This window comes from Schistocerca americana, chromosome X (assembly GCF_021461395.2).
Source record: "Schistocerca americana isolate TAMUIC-IGC-003095 chromosome X, iqSchAmer2.1, whole genome shotgun sequence".
In the NCBI taxonomy this organism is placed as follows: domain Eukaryota; kingdom Metazoa; phylum Arthropoda; class Insecta; order Orthoptera; family Acrididae; genus Schistocerca; species Schistocerca americana.
The window spans coordinates 852,638,014-852,653,883 of record NC_060130.1 but is presented as its reverse complement, the minus strand read 5'-3'; the positions used below and the strand labels follow the sequence as shown (position 1 = coordinate 852,653,883).

General features: G+C 41.2%; 1 protein-coding gene across 2 annotated transcripts in view; it reads left to right on the top strand.

The window, feature by feature from the left end:
• LOC124555231 (cysteine--tRNA ligase, mitochondrial) overlaps positions 1–15,870 on the top strand; it is a 101,661-nt gene that overhangs the window by 74,475 nt on the left and 11,316 nt on the right. For both annotated transcript variants that reach the window (XM_047129088.1, XM_047129089.1), the window contains 3 exons: positions 509–645; positions 734–859; positions 15,452–15,550. In XM_047129088.1, coding sequence (XP_046985044.1) covers positions 509–645; positions 734–859; positions 15,452–15,550 — 362 coding nt within the window. The remainder of the gene's footprint in view (positions 1–508; positions 646–733; positions 860–15,451; positions 15,551–15,870) is intronic.

The window sequence follows — 15,870 nt, the reverse complement described above, 5'->3', positions numbered from 1 at the left end:
TGTGAAAGTTACTCATGTTTGTCTCATTAAATATTTCACTCCCCCCCCCCCTCCCCCCCCTCCACCCATGTTTTCCAATTTCATAGGGAGCAGAATTTTGCAATATTATCATATCTGAGGTCCCCCTCAAATTGATGAGTGGCTTTCTCTGAATATAATTGCATCAGTAATAAAAAAAAGGCAATTTTGTCTTATTTAACATTATGATATTATAAGGACGCCAGTTTTCTGTAACGGAAGTCTGATGTAATGTAGGTTTAGGTATCACTAAGATATCTGTGTTTTTGTATTCATTGTGGGGAGCAAATGAAACCTTTGCTTTCATTTGTTGTTCTGTTTTAGTGGCTTACTAAGGAAGAATTGAGCATGCGGAAGATTAGTATAAGCAGCTTTGCTCACACTGTGCTCTTGATGTTATGTTAAAGTTTTCTCAAAGCTTTTTGTATGATTTATTGCTTTCAGGATTAGTGATAGTGACTTTTCTTAAGTTTACCTATGCTTTTTACAGGCATTGAGTTTACCCACTCATCAATGGAGCATGCTCGAGGAGTGTACAGAAAGATTAAGGATTTTCTTGTAGACTGTGAAGCTTCTATAAATGGATATAAGGATACAGGAGTAATTGATGAACCTGAAGTTCTGAAGGTATATTAGTTTTATTGCTTTATTGAAGAAATTGTAAATAAAGTACTGAAAGATAAATATTCTCATTAGTGTATATTTTGCTTTTCAGTCATTAGAAGAGGCAAGGATCAGTATTCATTTAGCACTGGCTGATGACTTTGACACAAGTAAAACAACAAGTATTATAATGAATCTGATTCACTTTGTAAATAAAATGCTGTTAAATAAAAGGAATGTAAGTAATAAGTATTATGTTCAGTTTTTATTAAATTTGTTATTGAAGATTATGTTTGTATGTACTTTGTAGAATAGAGAAATTTGTTTGATAATAACTAAACTCATCTTTATTAATACACAAGTAACAAGTTGAGAGGAATGCACAAGAATGTCCACACTTTATTTATTCTCTATTATCTTGTGGTATTATATTCCAGATTATTCCTTTCATGTCACACAATATTTTTTTAATTGTATTAAATCAAAAATTCAGTTGATAACACCATTAAAATTGCATTTGGATGTATTTGTTGACTAGTACATACCTTCACAAGGCATAATTCTAAGTACTGTTGTGAGTACAAGGGGACCTGAATGTTTTAACTTAGTTCATGAACTGTCACAGCTATTTGTGTAAATTTCCAAGATTTTAATATAGTCAGGTTTATGTAATTAATTCTGTAGATTGTACAAATACATGGCCATCTGTTGTCTTCTTCCATGACCACAGATATTCATCTCCAACCAATATATAAGATGAGCAGTATCAATAATGAAATAATATGAAGAGGCAATCTCTGCAGTGCATTGTCTTAAATTGTTATGAAAACTAATTTTCTTGTTTCTCAACTGGAAGAACAGATGATCAGCTGTGACTCAGCCTAGAGTTTCCACTCTCATTAGTTGTACAAGCTTTACATGTCATGCCATGTCCCACAATTTGGAATAAAATGGGGACTGCCATCTTATCTCTACATTTCTTGGTGAACCACCTGTACTCACCATACATAACTTTAGGCTTAGTGAACCATTACTTATCTTAGGTTTGTTTGTGATTGGTATATTCTTTGTAGTTTGTGTGACTATCTTGTTGATGGACTTCAGAATTTTTTTTTTTTTTTTTTTTTTTTTTTTTTTTTTTTTTTTTTTGTGATACTTGAACTGTAATTAGGCTATAATGATCAGTTGATAACAATAACCATGAGTAGACAGGTATACAAGTGATCGTCCCATTGAGGTCTGGCTACTGGTATCAGTAAATGGTGAGAAATGAAAGATAAAAATTTACGTTTTCACTGAAGTGGTAAGAGTGGTGAACCCATAATTTTTAAACATATCGCAAGAGCAACTGCAGTAACAGTAACAACAAGAAGAACAGATGGTTGTGCAACAACAGCGGCTTCAAAAGTGAGAAAACAGTATCCATTACATATTTATATGTAACAGTAAAAATTTCAGATAGTACAGAGTCTACTTTGCCATCAAATCTAGCACCAGTTTTCACATTCATGACATTTATTAAGGAGTGGATTACCAGTTCATGAAATCTGTACAAAAGGCCTTGTAACTATCGGATCCAATGCACCTGACATACATCAGGCACCTCAGAATTAGTTTTTCAAAGAAATTAAGGCTGCAGAAGTTCAAGTGTGACCATGCAACTAAAATAAGAAAAAATATTAACCACCGTTCATCACCAGCCACAAAACAGTCGCAGGCGATGTACTAGGCACCTCACTGAGCACATCAGGCTTGAGCACAGACTCAGGCAGACCCTCCACAACCTTTTTCCCTTTGGCCAAAGCCCTAACAGAGTTCGTCATTGACGGAACATCATACATCATCGTAACAGGCAACTGACCACAGTTCATGTCTGCTGCTGTTCCACCCAGCTCCACATGGGAAAACAGTGTACATTTTTAAAACTCAAATGAAGAATATACTGTTAACAGCCTCCAAAGATGATACCCTCACATGTTACAAAGTACTTACAGGTCCATAACCATACATGGTCATTACCTTGTGGAAATACTTCAGCGACAGGCCTCGAAACATTACTGAACGTCCTCTGGCCAATACCATATGCACCTGTGTTGTGGCAGTGTCCATAGTTCAAATGGGCTCCCTTATCTGGGCCTCCATATACTGATATTTGCTGTGTTAGATACCTGCCACCATTTGCTGCAGGAATCTGAGATGACAATTGTTTTTCTTTTTTCAGTTGAGTCAATGGGCAGTCACTTGGCTTGCCACCAGAATCAACTGCAGTTGTCATCCTCCAGCAACTTCCCTTTACTGTTCCTGTAATCACAGCTTCTCCCATACACTCATTAGCACTGTGCCGCATTATCACAATCTCAAGTTACAGTGGGGCAAGAACCAGTGATAACCGTTTGACATAGTGAGCCTGTGAATTCTCATTGTGTTCGTAATGCTCATAAGACTCGTGTATCGAGTGCTGTTTGTTACAGTGCTGTGATGATGGAGAAGGACATTCTGCAAACATTAGCAGGCAGGGCATTCGTTCTACTGGACTGACCTGGAGTAACCCAAGGTAGTGCCAGCTGGGATAATTTCAAGGTACTTGGTTGTTTTATTCTATTAAGAATTTGTGTCATTTCATGCTAGATGATTGAGGTGACCAAGACAATTTTATTGGATTTTCCCAAAGTTTTCCTTGTTTATTCTTACATCCATATGAAGTAAGAATGCCACTGTTTATTTTCATACCTCTCTCACATTTTATTAGCATTGGTGGGCTAAACAGCAAAACCTTAATGCTTTTCTTTTGCTCAAGATCTTATTTAAGTCAAGTTATCTTGGTTCCACATCAAGCTAAAAAGCTGAGTAATGGACAAATGGTTGGAGATATCACCAGATGTCACAGTTTAAAAAAAATGCTGAAATGGAAACTGAAACACAAGATACATATTGAGAAAGGATTTAGAAAAAATATTCCACTGATGCCATCAAAAACTTTGAATAATATTTCTTATGTACCAAAGGAGCTCTTCACTAGGGTCCAACTAGGGCCATTGTGGAAATAATCATAATATTTTGCTCTTTGATTTCTTTCCTTGCTCTGTAATTTCTAAATATTTGCTTCATTACTTTAAAGAGGTTATATATTTATTTATTGTATGGTGACAGAGAAATATAGGCAACCATTTACAACAAATACGTACATTTCTGTACACCAAGTGGCAGCAGTAGAACACACATATTAAGGCACTGAAATCTGCAAGCTTTTAGAGCCAGTGGCTCCTTCTTCTGGCAGAAGGGTTGTAGGGGAAGGAAAAGGGTTCAAGGAAAAGTAGTGGTGAGATTTAAGAAATGGTGAGGGTTCAGAAAAGTTGCCCAGAACCCCAAGTCAGGGGAGACTTAACAGATGGGATGAGAAGGAATTACAGTATATTTTCAAAAATTGCTTTTTTTTTTTGTTATACATTTCTATACTGATACTCACTATCTCAAGTTCGTAATGGGTTCACAGCTCTAAGTAAGAGTTGAAAATCCCGTGAGAAGCTTCTGCAGACAAATTGTGATGGTCTTCCAGTGTCCCTTTGAATGTTCTGAGGAAACATTCAAATATTATGTGAGGTACTATTTGCTCCTTGTCACCGGAGTCACATTCATGGTAGAACTTCCACCCCCATTGGTACAGCAATGGAGTTCTGATCCAATTCAGTATGCACCAATGTTGTTGGGTTGGATGAAAACTTGCTCGTCGGTCCCAGGGAGCTTTGATTAATTGACAGTGCTTCATGGAAGATTGTTCTTGCTATTGTTGAAGGCTTCTTGCCTGTTGAAGTTAATGTCCTACAACCTGATTGCTGTGTGCTGCGATGGTTTTCTAGAGCTCAGTTGCTGGGGTTGTGATGATGAAATTTCTGAATGGATTGCTAATTCTGGATTCAGCAATTGCTGTGATCTTCTTATGGGTGGTGCTGAAGTATCACTATGTAGCACTAGCCATAGTATGTTTGTGGGGAAAATACACCCTGCAATGAGGAGGTTCATTGGTTAATTGAACTGTGTGTCAATTATTTTACTGTGACCACTGGTTAGTCAGGGGGAACTGCAGTATTCCATGAATGAATATTAAAGAACTAGAGCTGATCTGAGGACTGTTGTAGTGTCACCTCAGGCGGTTTTTGTTAACTTCTGGAGTAGATCGTTCCAAGTTTTGGTTTTGCTGCCACATTCCAGAGATGGCTTTTGTATGTCAAAAACCTGCCTATGGGCACACCTAGGTATTTTGGAGTATTGCAATGAGAGTTATGTTTGAAGTATTCATCCTATGTCTTCAGGTTTTATGTTAGTGTTGCTTTGGCTTCCCTGAAGCTTTGATCCTGAGCGATCAAAGCAATATCATCAGCATAAATAAATTTCCTGGTCTTTCTTTCTGGAAGATCGTATGTATACAAATTTAAAAGGAATTGGGCCAAAACAGAACCCTGTGGGATACAATATATTATTTTGTGAACTCTGCTTTCAGAGTTCTCAGAACACCTCCAAGTATCTATTGTTGATTATGTTACTAATTAGAATGGTTAGTTTGTGATGCAGAATGATGCTGATGAATTTGAGCAGGAGTTTGTCGTGCCAGGCAGTATCGCAGGCTGCATTTAGATCCAAGAGGACCCTCCTGTTTATCTTCTGCTTCTCAATGCCATTTTTGATATGAGTTGCTATTGCTGGCACCTGTTCCTCACATCCTCTTCTGGTCTAAACTCAGCTTTCCCTATTGGGTCATGTTTGTGATGGCTGACAGGATTCTGTTATGAATTAGCATCTCCAGGAGCTTTAACATGACACTAAGGGGAGCAATGGGGCAGTTTTCAACTTGAAACGAATCTTCATTTGGCTTTAGTACAGCAGTGATCCTAGTTTTCTTGAAGAGAGGTGGAAGATGACCTGACTTGGGATATTTGCAAAAAGGTGTCCAGCCATTTGAGAATACCAGGACCACAGTACAACAGAAATTCAGCATAAGTACCCTCAACGCCTGATGCCTTCCTAGTCTTCATGTTCTTTATAGCTCCTATGATGGTCTCTTCCAATTGGAATGGAGTGGAAAAACTCAGATGTTTGTGGAGCCGACTGTATCTTTACTGTTAAGAGGTGTGTAATTTCTCTTTTGATGTTTTTTATCTCTTGTTGACTTAGAGGTGGAGATCATGTAATTGGCCATATCATCTAAATTTGTGTTAGATTTTTGTCGGGTGATGGTGTTTGCTGTATTCAGCTTGCTGATTAAGAACCAGGCCTTCCTGCTGGACTGAATATGATCCAAGGAAGCTACAGTTTCTTTCAATCTTTTTTGTCTGCTCTGATTTAGTGAATGTAGAAGGTCGGAGGCAGTAGCAGGATCAGCACTGTCTTCGAATTCCTTGTGAAGCCATTCGCTGTCTTCATTCCAGCCAGGAATGTATTATCTGCGACATCCTCTTGGTATGCATTATTTTGCTCCACGTCTCAATACACCAATGAATTTATTGTAGTTGTTGAAGGTTGGTTTTATCCATCTTATCTGTTTGTGTGGAAAATACAGACCAGTTGGCTTTTTTAATGTTCCATCTTGGCTTTGGATAGTAGTAGATGATGGGTATGAACAGTCCTCTCTGGAGAAATATTGTACGATGCTGACAAGAAGGGAATCTTGTTATGACTTAGTGGCACACCTCATTGGACATATTTGGAGACTCTGTGATAAAGGACAGGTCAAGTGTGTAGCCCTTAATCCATCAGGCAGAAAAGAAGGTTGCCTTGCCTTTCGCATCATATCCAAATTTGAGGTTTTCTGTTTCCATGCAGTCGACAAGTTTTTTGTCAATTTTTGTCACATTCTTGATATCCTCAAGATATGTTGTGGCTTTTGAAGTCTCCAGCGATGATAATTTGTTGTTGTAGAGAGGGCACAAGTGGAGGGGGCCAGTTGCATCCTGGTGGTTTTTGCAGGTTGACTATTGTCAAGTTCCTCACTTTAACTGTGGCTGTGAAACTGTTATCATCTGAACATGATGGCAAGACCTCAAAGTAACTTATGTTGCTTGTTGCATAAGTTGGGCCATGTTTCGGATGACCTTTAGTAGTAACAAGCTTAAAGCCTGGAATCTTTCCTCTGCTGTGAAGTTGTGCATGGGTTTCTTAGAATAAGATGATATGAATTTGATGATCTTTCAGTGTTCTGGATAAACATTCACTCTTTTCTCTGCTTATGCCTTCTATGTTCAGTTGGTATGTTGATATTAAAGGTCCAGTCTTTCCATTTGGTCTTGATAGTTGCTGTTTAGCACCACAAGGGGAACACGTGCAAAGTAATAGAGACGTAATACTTGCAGATGTGAGGAACAGTGGTCCCCCGATTAAAGAGGTAAGAGAAAGAGATCAGATCTTTGACAGAAAAATGTTTTGTAAATAATAGATTTCAGCTATCAGTCGTCCTTTTGAAATTTTATTGGCAGATTTAGATATCAGCTAGAAAGTAGCCATTCTCAATGCACTACCAATTAAATGAACTGTGGGTGAAGTGCGACCAACAGGCATTACATGCATTTATCAAAAATGATAGTGCATTGAGAATGGCTAGTTTTTAGCTGAAATCTATATCTGCTAATAAAATTTCAAAAGGACGACTGATAGCTGAAATCTATTATTTACAAGTCAATATAACAGTCACTGCGTGCAACAGCCTTCTGAATGGAGGGTAACCTGAAGGAGAAAAATGTTTATTAACGGTATATTTAATTCCAGGTACGGGCTGAAAGGGAAACTGGGGGTCCTCTTGGTTACAAGGGAAGCACTGTGAGCATTATAAGGGAGAAGTGCAAAAATATCAAGCATTCAATAGATCAGGGACAAGTGTCTGCTAAAGTCTGCATTGTATCTACAACCATTCAACACTGTCAGTGGTGAAGGGTTCATTAGACGTCTCTAAGCACTGACTGGCATTGGTGCCAAATTGGCATGTGGTTGTACAAGAGTTTTTGCATTCTCCAAGAACGTATTCAAGATATATCTAATGCAGTTAGATGTGAGATGATGCCTAAAGTAAACAAAGCCATTGACCAGAATGAGTGTGGCAAGTGATCTCTAGACTGGCCATTATTGTAAGATACATTATCTTACTTTCACATCCAATATTATTATAGATTCTGAGGACAGGTGAGCATTAAGGAGCAATTTACACCTCAGAATAAACCAGAATGAGTGTGGCAAGTGATCTCTAGACTGGCCATTATTGTAAGATACATTATCTTACTTTCACATCCAATATTATTATAGATTCTGAGGACAGGTGAGCATTAAGGAGCAATTTACTCCTCAGAATAAAGTATCCAGACTTTACAAAAACAAGAGTTCCTATAGAATTTTATGACAATGTCATAACTAGGTATAACTGTTCTGGAATTTAGTAAAAGTCACATTTGTGTATCTCGAGGGTCAAACATAAAGAAAGCTCTGTAGTGTCGCAGATGTCTTCTATGTGCTGTGCACTGCATAATCATAACATTAAGGGCACACATTTGGATCCGTACCAGGTCGGGTTGACAGAGGAGATAGAGAAGATCCAAAGAAGAGCGGCGCGTTTCATCACAGGGTTATTTGGTAAGCGTGACAGCGTTACAGAGATGTTTAGCAAACTCAAGTGGTAGACTCTGCAAGAGAGACGCTCTGCATCGCAGTGTAGCTTGCTGTCCAGGTTTTGAGAGGGTGCATTTCTGGATGAGGTATCAAATATATTGCTTCCCCCTACTTATACCTCCCGAGGAGATCACAAATGTAAAATTAGAGAGATTCGAGTGCGCACGGAGGCTTTCTGGCAGTCGTTCTTCCCAACCATACGCGACTGGAACAGGAAAGGGAGGTAATGACAGTGGCACATAAAGTGCCCTCCGCCACACACCGTTGGTGGCTTGCAGAGTATAATTGTAGATGTAGATGTAGATGCGTGTTCCTTAATGAAGAGTTGCCTGGGAGAGAGATTTTCACTCTGCAGTGGAGTGTTCGCTGATATGATGTGACTAAGCCATGTCTCCACAATATCCTTTCTTCCAGGAATGCTAGTTCTTCGAGGTACGCAGGAGAGCTTCTGCAGTACCTTGTCTCCTACCTACTTGGAAGGTAGGAGACAAGGTACTGGCAGGAGTAAGGCTGTGAGGATGGGGCATGAGTCGTGCTTGGGTAGCTCAGATGGTAGAGCACTTGCCTGCAAAAGGCAAAGGTCCCGAGTCCGAGTCCAAATCTCGGTCCGGCACACAGTTTTAATCTGCCAGGACATTTCATATTAGCACACACTCCACTGCAGAGTGAAAATCTCATTCTGTATACATTTATGTTTCTTAAAGACTATTATTTCTTTCACTGGACAGTCCTAGAATGACTTCATAAATGATTGTGATTATAGCAGACAAAAACTTTACTTCTGCGCGCAGGCTCACTGAATGAAAAATAAGGCCATTTTAAAATACTACAATGTTTCTAAACAAGAGGGTAAGAAAATGTGAAGGTCAAAATATTATGGTGGTGAAATAATGTATTCATTAAATATGTTTTGTCATACATGCAGTTTTCATTGCAGGTCATCCATTTGTGACTACGTAGGCTTTCCCGGCGTAATAAGTCTTGAAAGTCTTTTCGGGTTTGCTGCCGGATCCTAAAATCAACTTGACTCGATATTTCGGCGATCCAACTGTTCGCCATCTTCAGGAAATGCTGCTTCTGCTGATGAGTCCCGCTGAGAACTGACGCAAGGTTGCAATTCGACGTCCTATATAGGCCACCGTTGAGTACACGGCGCATGCGCCGCCCATCACGGTTTCTGACTTCCAAAACAGGGAGGTGGCGCCGCCCTTAGTGAAACACTGCTGGCAACGATATATCGCAATCAAGGCCGCACCGAAGAACGTTCAGTTTTGATGCGAGATAATACAGGATTCCACGTTTTGCTAAGAGGAAACCCATTGTCCCTGTTGATTAAATTATCAGCCAACCTAATTTCGATCGCCTCTTTATACACACTATTCCAAAAACCGGAAATGTTGGCAATTACAACAGTTTCCTCAAATTTCATTTTGTGTCTCTCATTCGGGCAGTGTTCTGCTACGGCCGATTTTTCCGGCTGTTGTAGCCTCGTGTGACGGCGATGTTCCACACACCTGTCATTCACTGTGCGAATAGAACGGCCAACGTAAGCTTTCCCACATTGACACGGGATTTTGTACACCCCGGGTTTCCTAAGTCCCAAATCATCTTTCACAGAGCCGAGCAGAGCCCTAATCTTAGAGGGTGGACGGAGCACACTCTTAACACCCTCTAAGATTAGGGCTCTGCTCGGCTCTGTGAAAGATGATTTGGGACTTAGGAAACCCGGGGTGTACAAAATCCCGTGTCAATGTGGGAAAGCTTACGTTGGCCGTTCTATTCGCACAGTGAATGACAGGTGTGTGGAACATCGCCGTCACACGAGGCTACAACAGCCGGAAAAATCGGCCGTAGCAGAACACTGCCCGAATGAGAGACACAAAATGAAATTTGAGGAAACTGTTGTAATTGCCAACATTTCCGGTTTTTGGAATAGTGTGTATAAAGAGGCGATCGAAATTAGGTTGGCTGATAATTTAATCAACAGGGACAATGGGTTTCCTCTTAGCAAAACGTGGAATCCTGTATTATCTCGCATCAAAACTGAACGTTCTTCGGTGCGGCCTTGATTGCGATATATCGTTGCCAGCAGTGTTTCACTAAGGGCGGCGCCACCTCCCTGTTTTGGAAGTCAGAAACCGTGATGGGCGGCGCATGCGCCGTGTACTCAACGGTGGCCTATATAGGACGTCGAATTGCAACCTTGCGTCAGTTCTCAGCGGGACTCATCAGCAGAAGCAGCATTTCCTGAAGATGGCGAACAGTTGGATCGCCGAAATATCGAGTCAAGTTGATTTTAGGATCCGGCAGCAAACCCGAAAAGACTTTCAGGTCATCCATTTATTAAACTTCACTGATTTCCCTCTGCTAAAAGTGTGTTCAAGCTTCCTTGCTTATGAGCTCCTGTACTTGAGTCACGAGTTTCTCGTAACACCACTCCCTAGCAGCAAATTTGATGTTTATGCTGACTCCCTCTACAGCATTGGCATGAGCACCATCAGATTGGCAATGTTTCAGTACAATCACCATCCACTATAAACACAGCTGAAGCACCAGATGGATTTTTGGGTCTGGTGGAAACCTTGCTGTATTGTCCAGTGAGGAAGGTCTTCACCCCAGCTCCTTTTGCAGCTATGATCTAACACAGTCCAACATCTCTGACTTCTTGATAGTGGTTGCATTGCCTTGTCACAACAGCAGAGACACAGGTCTCATCAAGAGTACTTACAACTGCATCTTTCGATTGATGCCAATCCCACACAGGCTGGATGGTTACCACTTGGAGGGATTGGTTAAGAAGTTTGCAGCGCAAGCCCATTATCAGACTGTGCTTGATTGCTAGTAGAGTGGAGCCATTCTGTCTACTGCAGCACTGGGAGGGGAGAGGTGGCAAGTCCCTCACCCCATCCAGAAAATATCCCCAGAACTCATTTTGACAGCAGGCTGAGAAGATCTAAGGCCATTGTTTAGGGTCTGGAATGTGGAAATATCCCCTCCCCTACCTATGTTAAATCTCCAATCCCAGGGTTGGAGTCAAGTGCTCTACCCACTAGGTTACCATTCTCTGCCCAGTTAAAGGTGAGAATGATCTTGTATCTACACTGGCTAAACAGATGATGTTTGACCCAAAGTCATCATACAGCATCCATGTCGCATTGTGCTTATGAGTTTCTCAGACCTCACACTATGTCAGTGGCCACAGGAGCTGATAGTTGCTAAAAACAACCCAAAACTTTTGTGTGAATTGATCTATAAGTGTGTGTGTGTGTGTGTGTGTGTGTGTGTGTGTGTGTGTGTGTGTGTGCGCGCGCGCGCGTGCGCGCGCGACCGCCTACTGGTGCTGGTGTACTGTGACGAACAAGTGGATGTCTGGGCACTCCAGACTTCAGCTATCACCAACTTTCTCCTCTGAATACGAAAATATTTTGTTGATGCTGACCTACATATGGAGAAATGATCATCATAATAAAATAAGGGAATTTAGAGCTCACATGGACAGATAAACACTATGGGATCAAAAGTATCTGGAACCTGGCTGAAAATGACTTAAAAGTTCGTGGCACCCTCCATCAGTAATGCTGGAATTCAATATGTTGTTGGCCCACCCTTAGCCTTGATGACAGCTTCCGCTCTTGCAGGCATACATTCAATCAGGTGCTGAAAGGTATCTTGGGGAATGGCAGACCATTCTCCACGGAGTGCTGTTCTGAGGAGAGGTATCAATGTCGGTCGGTGAGGCCTGGTACAAAGTCGGTGTTCCAAAGCATCTCAAAGATGTTCTATAGGATTCAGGTCAGGACTCTGTGCAGGCCAGTCCATTACAGGGATGTTAATGTCATGTAATCACTCCACCACAGGCCGTGCATTATGAACAGGTGCTCAATCATGTTGAAAGATGCCATTGCCATCCCCAAATTGCTCTTCAACAGTGGGAAGCAAGAAGGCGCTTAAAACATCAACGTAGGCCCATGCTGCGATAGTTCCATGCAAACAACAAGGGGTGCAAGCCCCCTCGATGAAAAACATGACCACACCATGACACCACCACCTCCGGATTTTCTGTTGGCACTAACACATTGGCAGATGACGTTCACCGGGCATCCTCCATACCCACACCCTGCCATCAGATCGCCACACTGTGTACTGTGATTCGTTACTCCACCCAATGTTTTTGCACTATTCAATCATCCAATGTTTACATTCCGTACACAAAGCGAGATGTCATTTGGCATATATCGGCGTGATGTGTGCCTTTTGAGCAGCCAATTGACCATGAAATCCAAGTTTTCTCACCTCCCGCCTAACTGTCATAGTACTTGCAGTGGAACCTGATGCAGTTTGGAATTCCTGTGTGATGGTCTAGATAGATGTCTGCCTATTACACATTGCAACCTGCCTGTCAGTCAACAGATGAGATCGGCCTGTACACTTTTGTGCTGTATGTGTCCCTTCACATTTCCATTTCACTATCACATCGAAAACAGTGGACCTAGGGATGTTTAGAAGTGTGGACATCTGACGTACAGAGGTATGACACAAGTGACACCCAATCATCTGACCACGTTCGAAGTCCATGAGTTCTGCGAGGCACCCCATTCTGCTCTCTCACAATATCTACATCTACACCTACATCATACTCTGCAAGCCACCTAGTGGTGTGTGGTGGAGGGTACTTTAGGTACCACTATCTGATCCCTCCAACCGTGTTCCACTCGCAAATAGTGCGTTGGAAGAATGATTGTCGGTAAGCCTCTGTATTCACTCTAATTTCTCAAATTTTTACCTTGTGGTCAATATGCGAGATGTATGTGGGGGGAAGTAATATGTTGTCTGACTCCTCGTGAAAAGTGCTGTCCCAAAATTTCAGTAGTAAATCTCTCCGTGGTGGACAACGTCTCTCTTGTAACGTCTGCCAGTGGAATTTGTTTAGCATCTCTGTTATGCTCTCTTGCCAGCTAAACGATCCCGTGATGAAACGTGCCGCTCTTTGTTGGATCTTCTCTATCTCCTCTATCAGTACTACCTGATAGGGATCCCAGATAGATGAACAGTACTCAAAATTTGGACGAACAAGCACCTTATAAGCCACTTCTTTTGTGGACGAGTTACATTTCCCTAAGATTCTTCTGTAGAATCTGAGTCTTGTGTCTGCTTTTCCCACTATCTGTTTTATATGGTCATTCCACTTAAAATTCTTACTATCTTATGGTGTTGCTACTTTGGTATAAACAACTGCATCATCAGCAAATAGCCTTAAAGAGCATCTGACCCTTTCTGTTAGATCATTTATATATATTGTGAACAGCAATGGTCCTATCGCACTTCACTGTGGTACTCCGTATATTACCTTTACATCTGTCGATTTAGTTCCTTTAAGAGCGACATGATGAGTTCTATTTGCAAGAAAGTCTTGAATCCAATTGCAGGTCTGCTCTGATACTCCCCAAGCTCATATTTTTTTCATTAAATAGCAATGCGAGACGATGTCAAATGCCTTACCCAAATCAAGGAACACGGCATCAGCCTGAGCGTTGTTGTCTACTGCGCTGTGGATCTCATGGAGGGACAGAGCAAGCTGAGTTTCACTGGATCTCTTTTTGCGGAATCCATCTTGATTTTTGTAGAGGAGCTGTTGATTTTCCAATAATGTCATAATTCTTCAGCGTAAAACATGTTCCATAATTCCACAGCAGATTGATGTCAACGATACAGGTCTATAATTGTGTGGATCTATCTTACGACCTTTCTTAAAAACGGGAATGACCTGTGCTTTCTTCCAGTCGTTAGGTACCTTCCGTTGCTCAAGCGATCTACGATAAATTACTGATCTTTGAGAGTGGAATAAGAGAAAATTATTGTGAAGGTGGTTCGGTAAACCCTTTGCCCAGCACTTAAGTGTGATTTGCAGAGTAGCCATGTAGATGTAGATGTAGCTCTTTAGTCAGGCAGTGTTGAGTGCTATGGACATATTTTACCCCTACCCTTCTTTTTTCCACGGTATCAGTCAACCAAAAGTCTTTTTAATAATATGATAGAAGCATTCTCAAACTTTAATGCTTTTGTTGTGGTATACATTACACAGTCCAGTCATAGTAGTGTAACAACTGCCTATGTTCAACATCACTGTGCAACAACCACTGTCAGATGGCAGGTGGCAACACTAGCAATGTAGCAGTGCCTAGGCAGCTGTGGTGCACCGTGGGCCATAGATGACAGGGGTCAATGATGGCTGTGAAGATGTGTACAAGTGAATAGACATTCAACTCCCGAGTAACTGACGACCGAGATGAACCGAGGGGGCTACCAGCAGCGTCCCCTCAATGACGATTCTGCGAACATTGCTGCATATTGGCCTCCACAGCACAGGCACCTAGTTCTTGTGCCCATGTCAATTGCTCTTCATCAGTGATGAAGACTGGAATTCGCATTTCAGTACTGCAACTGGAAATCAACTGAGTGGTTGCAGGTGGCCTTTTCAGGTGAATCACATTTTATACTCTATTGGACAGATGGCATGTACGGCCCTGCAACAGTCATCAGTAGTGTCCAGGCTGGAGGAGGGAGTGTTACTGTCCACAAAATGTTTTGTAGCATTTCCTGGGTGTTCTCGTCATTCTGGAAAGCTCAGTGGATTATCACACGTATGCATCTGTCCTCGGGGACCGTATCCACCCCTACGTGCTGCTTGGTTTTTCGTCGGCATGGTGGCACCGACCAGAAGAACAGAGCAATGTGTCACACAGCTAACAGTGTATGTGCAGAATGCCAGGATAAGTTTACAGTACTCCCCTGGCCACCAAACTTCACAGATTTAAACTCAGTCGTGAATATGTGGGATCACCTCGATCGGACTGTTAGCACCGTGGATCCTTCGCCGTGAAACCTAGTGCAGCTGGCCACAGCACTAGAGTCCCTCCAAATCCCTGTCAGTACCTTCCAGATAATCATTGGCTCTCTTCCTGCCTGTCTGCACTGCAAAAGGTGTTTATTAATGCTTCTGATAGGTGGTCGCATTAATTTGACTGGACCACACATTTAAAAAAATGGTAAAATATTTCCATCAGTAAGTATCGTCATCATGTTAGTAATAAATAACTGAGGTTATTGTTTTATTTAGCATCAAATGTTTTTAACAAAAATTTTAGTCATTATTGTTAATATTGCACATAATTTTTAATTGTAGGATGTTTATGTTGGAAGCCAGGCAGCTGGATTGGTAGCATGCTGCAACTTCATAAAGAACACTATGGAATCATTTGGAGTAACTTCTTCTACGGGACAGGTAAGCTGTTCATTCTTATTACAGAGATGACACAAAAGGCTGAAACTGAAATGCTTGCTCTTGAATAATTGCAAAGGAGCTATTTTGCATATTCAGTCAGACTCCCTCTGATTTCTCCCCATATAATATTGCACTAGAAATTATATGTACTGTTTCTGTATTCGTAACAAATGTGAGTCAAGACAGGAGTTTATTTCAGCAAGAAATACAACTCTGTATTGAAGGATAATGTACTCCGCTTCACTGGTTGCTAGAACTAAGACTAACCACCATTTTAAATTAAATTAGCCCTGAAGGAGGGTATGATACATAAGATGTGC